Source organism: Lingula anatina, chromosome 5 (genome assembly GCF_051362555.1).
Source record: "Lingula anatina isolate TDL-2025a chromosome 5, LinAna3.0, whole genome shotgun sequence".
NCBI classification, from domain to species: Eukaryota; Metazoa; Brachiopoda; class Lingulata; order Lingulida; family Lingulidae; genus Lingula; species Lingula anatina.
This window is the reverse complement of record NC_141771.1, coordinates 9,093,022-9,107,826: the sequence shown is the minus strand read 5'-3', so window position 1 is coordinate 9,107,826 and position 14,805 is coordinate 9,093,022. Positions and strand designations below refer to the sequence as shown.

General features: G+C 36.8%; 1 protein-coding gene across 2 annotated transcripts; it reads right to left on the bottom strand.

Moving 5' to 3' along the window:
• Nucleotides 1–28: 28 nt before the first annotated feature.
• Nucleotides 29–3,572, bottom strand: LOC106177667 (uncharacterized). 2 transcript variants are annotated; one of them, XM_013560507.2, is made up of 3 exons: nt 2,856–3,572; nt 2,451–2,617; nt 29–1,860 (listed from the first exon to the last, which is right to left on the bottom strand). In XM_013560507.2, the coding sequence occupies exons 2-3, from the start codon at nt 2,522–2,524 to the stop codon at nt 954–956; spliced, it is 981 nt and encodes a 326-aa protein (XP_013415961.2). In that variant the 5' UTR covers nt 2,525–2,617; nt 2,856–3,572; the 3' UTR covers nt 29–953. The 2 variants fall into 2 exon arrangements, with proteins under 2 accessions (XP_013415961.2, XP_013415960.2); XM_013560506.2 differs by having other exon boundaries at nt 2,397–2,617; nt 2,856–3,570.
• Between the last annotated feature and the right edge of the window lie 11,233 nt (nt 3,573–14,805).

Genomic DNA, 14,805 nt, shown 5'->3' with positions numbered 1-14,805 from the left:
TTAGAAGATCCACCACTTATTTTGCTTCGACTTTGCTATAGAAGTCTAGGGGGAGTGCTTTTTTAAGCTTAAAATATCCCTCAAAAATCAAGGGCAAATTATCCGGAGACTTCTTGCCAAAAATATGCATTTGTCTCTAACAATTGGTCAATTTTCATTTTTACAAAAAAAAAAATCCATTTTATTCATAGCGCAATATTTCAATTTAATTTCCACGGCTGGTAGTATTGTCCTTTGCCATATGAGAGCAACAGATGCTTTTTAAAAATATAGTTTGTTGATTTTGGCTATCCATACCTCGATGATCAATGATCAGTGGCATCAAAATGGAATATGAAAAAAACACCCTGATTAGATTAAGAAGATACTTCTTAAGATATTTTGTTACCTTACATAGGCAGCAGTGTTGAGTTAATTTTTTTACTGCTTTTCACATAGATATACACAGGTTAATCGATTATGTGGGTATGCCGTCTGCCCTCCTGTTTTAAGAATGGCATACCATTCCATTAAACAGTCTAAAACCCATTAAAATATTCAGTGGACATTACATAAAAAACAAGTAGTCAAGAACACAATTACCAAGATATGTATTTTTTTAAGTTAAGAAAGACTAAGATTATAGTTAAAAATACACCCTAACTGTCATTTAGGAGAACAAATTAGGATAAATTTTCCTTAAAAGATACTCCTTTTTAAGAGTTATTAGATGATTCAATTCAGTGGATTTTAATTGGTACATGCAGCATACTCCATTCCATTTGACCAGAGGACTATAAAGAGATGACTGCAGAGGTTTTAAGACCCATTTTACAGGTTTCAAGCAGTAACAGTTGATCTACTGAGCGCAAAATTCTGGTAGGTACATTGTGAATAACTAGATCATTTAAGTAAGTTGGTGCCAACTTATTGACCAGCCTCTGAATATAAAGTATTAATTCAACTTTGACAGATCACTTATTTGCCTCTTTCTTTATACTCATATAGTACGTTTTCAATGGAAAGCACCATGCCCCCTTACTATCAAGGTACAGGCCATGCTTGTAGCCTTCTGCCATTACATAATCCACGCAGAACTGGACAACACGTTGATCGAATGGGGACTGGTTTGCGCATAACCCACTTAGACTAGATATTGAGATAGCGGCCCCTATCTCTGCAATGGTTGGCAAAACAGCCTGATAGGAAACTTCATTATGTTGCATTGTGGCCTTAAACGTTGGAAACGACATATTCAACATGTCCACAATGCCGCCATTATACACTATATTTTGCCAGATTTCATATAATCGCTTGTGGTTTTCAAACGTAGCGGGAAACAAAACCTCTGCACACTTAAGAGAGGCAGTCTCGAACAAATGGTCTTTTATGCAATCCATAACTATTACCATCTCTCCTCCTGGTTTTAAGATGGCATACATTGCAGAGATGGCTTGTTTCATATTCTCGTATGGATCAAAGGTATCATCGAAGACACTAGTAAGATGGTACAGGACATGCACTGCTAACACCCTGTCCTGCAACTGTTGCGGATAAGCTTTTACTGCCCTCAGAGCTTCTACAGAATGCCCATAGTAGTCTTGCAATGGCCCGGAATATGTCACATCGAGACGTGCATTGGTGACATAATTAACAGACATTCTGTACTGGTCAAGATACTCTTTGTGTGGTTCTTCCACGCTGATGATCAACTCCTTGTGAAGAATCTCCATCTTTTGAGAAATAGCCATCATCAGCTCTCCTGTACCTCCACCAAAATCCATGATGCGGACCGGCGAAGGAACATCTGATAGGTTCAACGTTTTCCAGAGCAAGTTATCTAACGTTTGGCTGACACTGCGCCTTATACCTTCCTTCACCCTAAATAATATAATATAAACAAAGGATATAGATGAATGTATGGCTAACAATGGCAGTTTGATAATCAAAATTATGCCCAAAAGTTTCATGTAACGCTCATCTATCCACAAAAGTAATTTTTTTCTTCTCCTCGCCATGATTAGAAACTGAATAAAGTTTTCTTTTCGGTTCTTAAGGCTGCATATAATATCTTATTTAACTGCCCTTTAGCGCTTTATGCCCTTAATTCTGAATCATTACTAAATGCTGCAACCGAGATGCTCATCGAACAACTACACCATCCTACCGATATATGCTGAAAATATAGTAGTACGAATTACAAAATGTAAATGTGTCTTTGAACTCAATGTCTATTTATGTCTTAAAGGAATAATAATGCTAGGCTGTGAAATATAACCCCCGCCATTTATATTCTTCAACACAATCGATTTGTATATTTGGGTTAACCTTCAATTATACATTCTTAATAATAATAATAATAATAAAAAGTAAGTTACATATATTTTGATAGATTAATGCTTAATACATTAACATACCCTTTCCTCAAAATATTAAACATTTTATGGTACGCCTGGGAGCAGGTAACATACTTGAATTCCTCAAGCAGCTTAAGTCTCATCGCTTCCTCAGAAGACTGACTCATTTTTTCCTTATAGTCGGCCATGATTTATCAGCAGGCCTAAACTTGGCACCTTTCCATTTATACTTCACTCTAGTGACCTTCCACTTCGTGACAAGGAGAGCTAGCCGGAAAAACCTTTAAAATAAGACAAGCAGTGCATTTTGAGGCCAATTCTATGCTCTATATTATACTGGCCACCCAAATGGTGCGGCAAGTCCGAAACTGAATCGAGGGCACTATAAAAGCGTGATTCTTTTTTCAAAGCATACAGCAATACTTCTCTTACACAACCATCTTCGTTGAAGGAAAGTCGTGTTGTTGAGATATTTACGTGTTCATAATCACCAAACGTAAAATATATTGATTTTCTTACCTAAACTAAAATATTCCTTATCAGTCCTTAAATTGGCACCTCTACGTTCACATCCAACTCTACCAGGCCTGGTGATCTAAGTGGAAAACTATGGTAATGAGACACAAGTGATTTATGAGGTCAAACCCGAGTACTTGCATGTCACTGCCTAGGGACCAGTCACCGAGCACCTGCAACACACATCATACATATGGGTTAAGGTATGAAACGGTTTGACTTCGTGACCTCATTTCTTTGCAAAAGCATTCAAACAATTCCATGACCATGCAATCAATATAAAAAAGTTCATTCAAACAATTCCTCCAAATTTGTTACAGTCTGTACATTTTTAATCGTTGACATTTACTTACATGTTAAATTGCCTCATCAGAAACGGATTCCGAGAACATCAAAGCATTTACATGCCCGTTTTTGCATCTTATATCGCTATATAAGCCTATTCCTCCAAATATGTATATTTTGATTATATTCTTTTCGTGCTTTGTCCATGCAATCAATATCAAAAAAGTTCTTAGATATAATTTAATTTTGTCAGTTGCGTCTCGTTAGCTGATAACATCTGGAAGCTCCATATCCCTTCGCTGTCAAGGTACAGTCTATGCTTGACTCCGCATAACCAATGCAGAACTGGAGAATACGTTGAAAGAAAGGAGACTGGTCTACACATAACCCAAAAGAACACAATAGCCAAGTCGTGTTCAGTTCTTTATATTTTAAGTCGAAAATTATTTAATCATTCAATTTTAATATTCCGGTCACCTTTCTTGTTTTGTCTTTCAGTTGACACATGAAATTAACTTTGTCATATATTCATAATAGTGTCGTAATTTAATTGTGACAATATTTTGTTAGTTGAACTTGACTAAACGAAAATGTTCATCTCTGTGAATATGCGTGACATGTGTTTAAGAACGTTTTTTTCACACATAAGTAATATACACTGAGGTGTTAGTTAGACTTGATGTTATTTGTCTGATCAAAGCATTATTCTTGATGTGGTTTGCCTCATCAGTAAAGGAGTCTGTAGCAAAACATGTGCACGTCCACAGTACTGGGTAACAATAATTGGTTATCATCTTTGAAAGTCTGTCAACATATTCCTATGTGTTGGATTACAAATGGGGTGCTTTTATCTGTAAAGGGATGGATTTGTCTTATCATAAGAAACAATTTTGTGATTCCACACATTACTGTGTATTTTTAACTTTTTAATTCTCAGCGCTTTTAAAAAGTCTTTGACACAGTCATACCAGTCTGCTTTACAGCTGTACGTTATGGAAAAGAAAGCCCTCAGAATACTGTTGTTTGTTTATTGGTCATCTCAAGGATCATTTAAAGCACACACACTAGAGAAATGCAAAAAAAAGTTATTTGTCACAAATTCCGGTGAGTGAAGAAAACGGATAATTGTGCGTTACCATTACTTCCCTTTTCAACTTCAGTACTAAGCATGATCTCTCATACACGTGAACTACACAATTATTCAATTTCGAGATTTAAATACCTGAAATAAACTCTGATTTTCATAAAACAGCAAGTTGTTAGGAAATCCTGTCATCTAAGCTAGTAATCACATAAGTAATGACCCAATCCAGTTTCGATTCCTTCAGAAACGCACAAAAAGCTAACCCACAACCATCGTTCCCCCATTCGTATTTGGCTCAGGGACCTAGCGTACATGGTGGAAATTTCCATTAGTGACGTAATGGCCCAGTCACACGAATATTACGTGAGGATAATTAAATGAGCTATATGCAGTTCTCTCTTGTTGTCGTGAAACGTACGCGAGACAATTTCATGTCATCGCTGTTCAACCGCCCATTCAGGATCTCAGCGTGCTTGCCCTACTCTGTAAAGTAGCGTTTCCTGATAATATTCATGTGTTTAATGAATCATTTTCCAAATTTTATTAATATAAAGCAAAATAATATGCATATTCCAAGCAGAAAGCGTAATCACAAGTCCGCCGCCATGTTGAAATTTTGATACCCATGTCCCTTTGTTGTCACACAGCACTGTTGCCGTGCACAGTTATAAGTAATATTGTTATCAAAGTCCATTCCTTCAATGATGTATAAATATATTACATCATATTTTCTTCTTGCTTCGACCACGAGCTTAAATGAAAAAGTTAATTGATTGTTTCACATTAATTAATTGCAACTTTTTGGATAGTTATATAATACGTTTCCATCGGAAAGCACCACTTCCCCTCACTGTCAAGGTATAAACCATGCTTGTATCCGTCACTCTTCACGTAATCCATACAGAACTGGACAACACGTTGATCAAACGGGGATTGGTCTGCACATAAGCCGAGAAAAGAGGTTCCACTTGCAAGGGCTCCAACCTCTGCCAGGGTCGGCAAAACAACGTGGTGGACTACTTTTTTCTGCTGGAAAGTAGCCTTAAATATCGGGAACGACGCATTTATCACATCCGCAATAGCACCACTAAACAAAAGCTTTTGCCAAACCTGATATATCTCCTTGTAATTGTCCACCTTTTCTGGAGAGAGAATCTCACAACACTTCAAAGGCGCAATTCCAATTAGATTATCAGCATGATTACACATTACGATAACCATCTGCCCTCCTGGTTTAAGAATGGCATACATTGCAAAAACGGCTTGCTTCATATCCTCATACGGATCATAGGGGTCATGGTAGATACTTGTCAGATGGTATAGGACGTGTACAGCTAACGCTCTGTCCTGCAATTGTTGTGGATAAGCTCTTTTGGCTCTCAGATCATCTATAGATTGCCCATAGTATTCTTGAAATTGCCCGCAATAGGTTATATCGAGACAAGCGTTGCTTATACGGTCAATGGACACTTTGTACTGATCAAGGTATTCCTTTTTTGGTTCTACCACACTGATGATCATTTGTTTGTGTAGACTTTCCATTTTTCGGCAGACAGCCTGTATAGGCCCCCCTTTACCTCCCCCGAAGTCCATTAAACGAACCGGAGAAGTAACTTCTGACAGGTTCAAAATCTCCCACAGTATAAGTTCAGAATTTTGATTGACATTCCTCCTCATATCTTCATTTACTCTGTATATAAAAGAAAACATATAAATAGGGCAAGATCATTAATCAAAGAAACGCATTTGGTATCTTGTTTTTAATTTTAATCTTCTACAATGTATCTAATGAGCCTTAAGTTATAAACACATTTTCTAAAAATGTGGTATTCCTAATAATATCATTTAATCTACATTGCACATGAAGTTCTCTTTCTTAATTGACTAGCGTTTTGTCAGCCATTAGAAAAAGGTTAGCTGAACTAGATATGACTAAATTCACCATTTAGCATCATTAAAAATGTTTGGCTTTATTCATCAAAAAAGTATGTCATTGAGTGATAAAAATATCCAGTCTTCCATTGTGAGATATTTTGATCAATAATTTCAAATATGACAAAAGATGTCATTCAAAGGAAAAGAACACCCCCAGAAAACCAACAATTTGATATCAACAGTTTGATATCAGTTTTAACTTTCAGCTGAGATATTAAAGAAAACGATAGCCTCCGGACAGTGATATGCTGCACAGGCAAAGAACTCATAACAGTAAATCATGAAAAGCAATCAGTAGCGGGTAAGACCTCCAGCAGCCGCTTGCAGCGCCCTCACACTTTATGGCATACCCTTTGACAAGTTTTCCAAAGTTTGGATGGGGATATCATTTCACGCAGTGATATTTGCCTGTCGTAGTTCATCACGATTTACCGCCTGATGACCATAGCTATTTATGCTTCGAGTTACTTCCGCCCACAGATTTTCGATTGGGTTTATATCTGGGGAGTTTGCAGGCCAGGGCAGTTGCTGAACCCCTTGGTTTTGAAGAAAAGCAGTGATTCTGCGAGCTCGATGTGAGGGTGCGTAATCGTCTTGGTACACAAAGTTGTTCATGAAGTTGGCTCTTACAAAGGGAAGTGTTGTTTGCTGTAGAATGTTTCTGCAGGAACCCTGGTTAAGGTTCTGGTGCCTTCTAAAAAAACCACTGGTTCTGGGCACCGACATGAAATGCTCCCCAAACAGAGACACCACCAGCCCTGCTTGCACCCCAGGCAGTACAAGATCATCGTCATATGCCTGTCACACACGCTGGCATACACGGATTCGACCGTCAACCCTAAAATCTCCATATCTGGACTCATTAATGAAATCAATGTGATTCCAGTGGTTTGGCTGCAAAACGCACTTGGTCCCCAGCCCATTACAGACGTCGCTGTACATGACCTGCTGTTAACCGCGGTCTCCGTACTGGTCTTCTTGCAAAATAACTGGCTTGCAGTAATCTCTTGTTCACGAGAGACTTTGAAACGGGCGTTTGAATGACATTCTGCCAATCTCTTCTGAGGACACTGGTTGTCTTTGTACGACCAGCACAACACAGTCTAAGATGAAGGCGATCCTGTCTTCTTGTTGTAATATGAGGACACCCTAGGGGACATTACTAACGGTTCCCTGATAAATATTGATAAATATTGAAATGCCTGGCAATGGCTCCCCGTTTATGAACCCCATAGAAAGTCCCGTTGCTTAGCTGTCGAACCATATCTTCTCTAAGGTATCTGTCAAGTTTCATTGCGATCCCTTTGTTGCTTCTTGAAATACACTCCAAAGATTGACCAAACCCATGCGTTTTATGTACAAGGGCAGAAATTGCCGAAAAGACCACCCCTCACATTTCTGACCACAGAACATGCAACTGCATGAATCAATTGTTTCGACAGTTGTGTGGTAATTAGGTGACACACCTGGCCACACATGGAGTGCCACCTCAGTTTCGGATTTAAAATAGTAAGAGAGAAAACAAATATTTTGTAGAAAATTAACCCTCCAAAAATATCATTCCGTATTTAGTATTAACCCTGTACATTCTGTTCAATAAATTTAAAATTTAAATGTATATTAGTAAGCTCAAATGTGTGTGAGTGAGAGAGAGAGAGATAGAGCGTTGGTGAAGATAGGACAGTAAATGATGAGCTAACAAAGATAATTTGGAATACTGTCAGAAAATATCCCTGAATTGGCCCCGGTTACAGCGTACTACACTGTAGTATTGGTTCCCCTCTCAGCTGTCATTTTACCCTGACAAAGTGCTGCCCATTGTTAATTTTTCCACACCAACAATCAAAACACCCCTTCAACTATATCTGGGAAAGCTCTATTATTATAAACTCTTCATCCCAAAAATCCTACTTTTGCTTCGTTAAGTGTTTAGAATGCCACTGAGTGCAAATTTTATGTTATGCGTTAAAACGTTTCTACCGGTGCTTACCCTTTCTCAAAGATATCAAACCATTTGCAGTACCCCTGTGAAAAAGAGACAGATTTGAATTCCTCAAGCAGCTTATGCCTCATCTCTATCTCCTCGGGCGTCTCAGACATGTTTTTGGTATAGGCAGCCATGGCTTACATCATCATCCATAAAATAGACACCTCTTTATTCATATACCAGCATAGCTTTAGTAATCAAATCACGTAAAAAGTCAGGCGCTGAAATTAGGGCGTCTGCAATATAAACGTGTAACCTTTTTTCAAATGGTGATATTATTTGAATGCTCAGGCACTTAATAGGGGATATCGGTGCATTATAAAGACCTAAATTTTGAAAAATGTCCTTTTTCACTTTTTTTTCTGAGAAATACTTATCTTAAAATTTACCAGCCTTAAACCAGCCTTATTTATTTATTTATTTATTTATTTATTTATTTATTTATTTATTTTTGCATGTTTTATTCACCACCCCCTTGCTCGAGCGCATAAGATGGTCCAGCTTTGATTGCCAATTTCGCTGTTTTGTACATTGGTGTGAGATAGTTATCAGATGTCCTCTCTGTAATGGTCAAGGAAATGATAGATTGAGTGAGTGATGCATTTATATGACTGAAGAAAACTTGACTTGGGGCAACAATCCCGTGAATGTGCTACTCTTTTTTCAAATGGAGTACCATTAAAATGCTAAGCACTTAACTGTGCATGTCTTTATTACACTTGAATAAAATGTGTTAAGTGGGACATCAACAACTTAAAAGTGTGACTATAACTATAACTAATACAAGAATCGCTACTCCAAAAACAACACTCAGGAGAACTTTTCGACGTCAACGCAATAAAATCATTACATTGATGAACACTTTCTATAAAAAAAGCACCACACCCCCTCACAACATTGCCTCTGATCGTCTCTCGGAATTCGACTGGTCAGTCAATCTACCTCACGTATGTCTAGATAAATCTGCCTCGTTAATTATTTCTTAATACAGATATGTACCTTAAAAATGTAATACACGTAGTGTTGGGAAGAGAGTAAAAAGACTTGCTATATATAATATATTGTTTGTCTCTTCCCTATCAACCAAGTATTGTACACTCATCAATGATGGTTAAAACTGAAATAAAATAAAATAAAACACCTAAGTCCTTTAATACAATAGATATGGAACTTAAATTATCATTAAAATATTTTTAAAATGCTATAGTTGAGAAATCCGCACCAAGTATTGTACACTCATTAATGACGGTTAAAACTGAAATAAAATGAAATAAAACACCTAAGTCCTTTAATACAATAGATATGGAACTTAAATTGTCATTAAAATATTTTTAAAATGCAATAGTTGAGAAATCCGCACCAAGTATTGTACACTCATTAATGACGGTTAAAACTGAAATAAAATGAAATAAAACACCTAAGTCCTTTAATACAATAGATATGGAACTTAAATTATCATTAAAATATTTTAAAATGCCATAGTTGAGAAATCCGCACTAGCACAATTTGCGCCAAGCAGAATTGTAACAGCCAGCACAATTAATGTAATATGAACCCGCAACAAAGGATGGAGCATATCTCTAGCATAAATGCTATAGAAGACTTACAATTATACGTGCTTTAGCATTTTACTGCTGACTTGCAAAGTTAAATTGTCCATTTAAAACTATCTGATTAAACAAAATTTATATACACTTAACCGAATTATAAACACCAGATAGTGCCAAATTTTACAGCAAAGAAGCTTTATACAGGGCACATGGGTCAGGCTGCTCCTTGTAAGTATTTTAGAAACTCAGAAACAGGGTTAAAACATCAAATCACTCGACTAAAGTGCAACATAACTTTACATCAGACACCAAAGATATAAAAAAACATTTTGTTTACTTATATTCCTGGTTGAACAGGGTTTACTGAGCTGTTCACTGGGTTTTAACTCTAAGGATTCTGAAACACAGTCTACTTGCCAAGAACAATGTAATGTGGGTAACACTCCCTGACCAGGAAAATTGAAGCTCCAAAACTTAATGAAAAATACTTATAGGATACCATACGCTACATAGAGGTCAGCACCTTAATACGACTGGTACTTGTTGCCAATAGAGGGCAGTCTTGTTACGGTTTAGAATATACTAGATGTTACAAACAACTAGTTCTAAAATTCAAAACGTTACTTGACTGGAACAACTGTCTCATTTGTGTCTTTCTGAATGGTGCAATAATAAGTTTCTATTAAAAAGCACCACATCCCCTCACTGTAGTGGCAAAGATCACTGTTCACATAATCCATACAAAAGTGAATTACATATAGTTTGACCAAGAATTGATCTGCTAGACCTTTCTTTTGGAATTATGATAAATCTGAATACGACAACTCATTGAAATGACGTTTGATACAGTGTATAGCTTGAAATGTGGTTTGTGGGTTTTTGCTATCTATCCTGCAAAAGCCTGTCCCCGTTCATTTTAACTGTGTATTAATAATTTTTTCACTCGCAGGAATCCTTATTAACATATTGATCATTCGCAGCTTGCACATGTACAGTGTATAAACAGCAGTGTTCGTGAAATAAGTTTAGTGGAAGTAACATCATGCCGGTATGCCAGAACATAAGTTTAACAACATGTTAACAATTAACCTGCAGACATACACACAGTGAAAACAGCTTTTGTCAATTCAGTATATACAGTATAGTGGGATCAAAAGTCGAGTCGTGTTCAATTTTGTTCATTTTTAATTTTAATTTTTTTCTCATTTTAAGATGACCACTGCGTACCGATTTTCTTGATTTGCAAAATTAATTGTTCTGTAATACATAATTATGGCATTAGTCGGCACCTGTGTCGTGTCTTATACATGTATTAACATTTCAAAAGCATGGATGCATCAGCCATCAAGAAGAACAAGAGTGAAAGATGTGCATGTGATTTTGCCGACAACTACGGTAAACAATTCATTTTAATGCTTAAAATGAAAGAGACTGGTCTTCATGCTGAATGTAATTATGGATCATAATCATTTCTGTCTTCAACAACCCCCCCCCCCTCTCTCTCTCTCTCTCTCTCTCTCAGAACGTTGGAGGCCTTGGATCTCCGTACTTCTCTCTATTTGGTAATGTAGTTTGAGAAATCCAGTCGTGATTCATTTGAAGCAGGCATCCATATTTCAATACATATTTATTGGTCTAGAAATATTGTGTAACATCTAGACGCCGCCATTCATCGTTGGAATACTTTAATATAACATGTTGATGCATCACGTGAAATAGACATTAAAGTACTCATTATTAGTCTGAAACGGATGTTTTCCAAATTGTTTATCTTATTTTGACCAGTGGTCCCTTCAGAAATGTTTTGAATTAGTTACAAACATCACATATTTAATGGACACATAGGAAGCACAGTGCATTAAAGACTTGCAACAGGCACGCTAAAAAACGGGAATTCTTATAATTATATATTGTCAAAAGTTTTGTCCCTCATTCAGGATTGTTTTGAAAACTAATTAGAGTATATATATATATAACATTTTTGTTCATCTTTACAGTTGCTAAAACCTATTACTTCGTAACGGTACCGCTTAAGAGGAAAGTAAAATGGCATTCAAATGTTCTTTGACGTTAGACCATAGAACTCTTAACTCACTGGTTATTTCATCCTTCCACATCAAAACTTATTATTTATCTAAACTGACCTACCTTGCGAAAAGCAGAAAATCACTGTGTTTATGATAAGTCTGACTTTATTAATCAGTTAATCTATTAATTAGATACCTTTTATTTATTTATTTCTTATATAATTATACCTGGTATATGCACGTGGGATAAAACGTTATTTTACATTGTTATTTTACTCGGCATAATGACATTTTTTTAGAAAGATGAAATTGTCCATAAAGCAGCACACGTTATGCATGGAATAAAGTATGAAAATATTTTGACTTCGTGACCTGATTTATTTGCAGAACGCGATCAAGCAATTTGTCATACCAGTTACATCACAAGGGTTGCTATTGTTAGTTGTGAAAATAAAAAGGAGATGTTTTGAGTTGGATTTGTTTGAGTTTGTTTATAGATTGTGCAGAAAATGACTGAATTTACCGACGAGCTCGAGATGCGACATAAGCTGCTCGAGGAATTCCAATCGGTTACTTTATCACAAGCGTACTACAAAATTTGGTGTGCCTTAAGCGAAGGGTGAGTATTAGTACTTTTTGCAATTACGTTATTCTATACATTGTGATCTGTAGGTGCACCCTTTAGTTGATCCTTTCTAATCAAAAATGTTTTTGCACTGAATTTATCGCGTTGCGAATTTTTGATGATTATAACAATGGTGTCATTCAGTCCATATGAGGGCATTCTGCAAGAAGCCCCTCGGAGGTGGATCGATCAACGTAGAACGGTAGTTTTATTGGGAATACGCCTTAATAGTAACCCTGTGCTAAAAACTAGATTGTTCTTCAAAATAGTCCACGGTTACTGATCATTCAAAGGCCTACAATTCTACAAGTGGTACAATAAATGGCGTCTGTGTTTGTTAGGGCTAGAGAGTTTTTATACTTGTTACATACCCTATTTACTTCTTTATGCACTTCCAGAATGATTAAAGGCAACAAAAAGTTCCACGGCCAAAACATAGATAGTAAACTTTGGGACATACTTAACCAATCAGAGATACTGTCTCCAGTACGCATCATGGACTTTGGAGGAGGTGATGGAGAAACAATAATGGCGCCCATCTACAGAAAACTGGACGACCTTGATAAGCAAATGATCATCAGCGTGGAAGAACCACACAAGGGTTCTCTGACAGAGTACATGAAGTTGATTGAGAATATTGGCAAGGCTTCCATTGGTATAGCTTACCCCGGGCCTCTTAAAAACTACCTTGGACAATCTGTACAATATTTGAGGGCTTTGAAAGCCTATCCACAAGAGTTGCAGGACAGGGTACTGGCAGTGCACGTCCTATATCATCTGACAAGTATCTTCGAAGATCCCTTTGATCCATACGAGAATATGAAGCAAGCCATCTCTGCAATGTATGCCATCCTTAAACCGGGAGGGCAGATGGTTATAGTATTAGATAAACACGAAGATGATTTACTTGGAGCCTCGTCTCTGAATTGTTCAGAGGTTTTATTTCCACATAAGGTGAAAAACCACAAGTTGCTATTTGAAGTCTGGCAAGATCTTCTGTTTAATGGTGGCATTGCAGATGTTTTAAATGCGTCTTTTCCAATGTATAAGGCTAAATTCCAGCTTGATAAAGTAGTCCGCCAGGTTGTTTTGCCGACATTGTTAAAGGTTGGAACTGCTGTCTCTATCGCTTGTCTTAACGGGCTATGTGCAGGCCAGTCGCCATTCGATCAACGTATTCTCCAATCCTGCATGGATTATGTAAAGAGTGATGGATACAAGCATGGCCTGTACCATGATAGTGAGGGAATGTGGTGCTTTCCTCTGAAAATCCATTATATTATTATCAAGAAAGCCGTAATCAATTGATTTGATACTTCTATATAGATTAACATTTTATTTTGAGGACGTCGTTATAAAGCACAAAGAACATTGATGCAATATGTTTATACCTGTTATATGGAGGAATAGACTTAGGCTCTATTCCCATAGATTTTAGATCGATCTATCCCCGCGGGGAGTCTCACTAGATTACTTTCAGATAATCCTACTTAAATGTCCGTCCCGCCTACTACAAGCTGTAAGGGGATAATTGACTTTCGTGTCCGCCCGGCTGACAGCTATTTAGCGTGAACCCCCAGGGAGTTAGGTTGATCTAAAGTAGGTCGATCTAATCTATGGAAATGGGGTGTAATATAACAATACGGAAGGCAGAAATTGATATGTACTTGTAAATGTATTTGATGATGTACCACTTCAAGTTTATTTAGTCGTTATATTACCTAACAAAAATATATTATGATATCAATGTTTATATTACTTAGTAAGTTTCGTTAGAAAAGACTCATGTGTAGACTAATAGAAAAAGAATGGTGGTGACATGCTCAAAATGGACACCCTTCAGTCCGTTTTCCAAAACCCACAGCCCACAGAAGAACAGCTTTTATGCAGATACTAGTATTTGACTTTGGAAAAAGTTGATAACTCCTCCAAATCCACCGCATATACATGGTTTTCATTTAATACTTGTACCTTAATATACCAGTAGATTAAAATATTAAATTAGTTTTCTGACATACCTGCATTATTGAACAGCCCCTCCCCAGGGAGGCGAGACAGTTAATACAGATTGTAATGACCTAGGCCCAGTTTCATAAAGGACGTTTAGCACTAACCAGTGTATAAGCCTAAACAGTGGATAAATTATCCCAACACCCATTAACTAAAAAATGGTTAAAATTGTGTTTTATAAACAGTGTTCAAACTGTCCAGTGTTTAACTGGATATAATATTTAAAGGTCTGTTAACTAACTGGCTGTTTAAACACTGTTTATGAAACACAATTTCAACTGACGTTTAGTTAACAGGTGTTAGGAGAATTTATTCACTGGTTAGACTTAAACACTGGTTAGTGCTAAACGTCCTTTGTGAAACTGGGCCCTAGTGTCTAACGGTTGTTATATATGTAACTCACATAATTATACTTATTGTAAAGACTACTGAACGGATTTGGAATTTAAA

Coding starts and splice junctions, on each gene's coding strand:
- LOC106177667 (XM_013560506.2), bottom strand. CDS start 2,524: ATGGCCGACTATAAGGAAAAAATGAGTCAGTCTTCTGAGGAAGCGATG. Junction 1,861..2,396: donor TTTAATATTTTGAGGAAAGG/GTATGTTAATGT, acceptor TATATTATTTAG/GGTGAAGGAAGGTATAAGGC.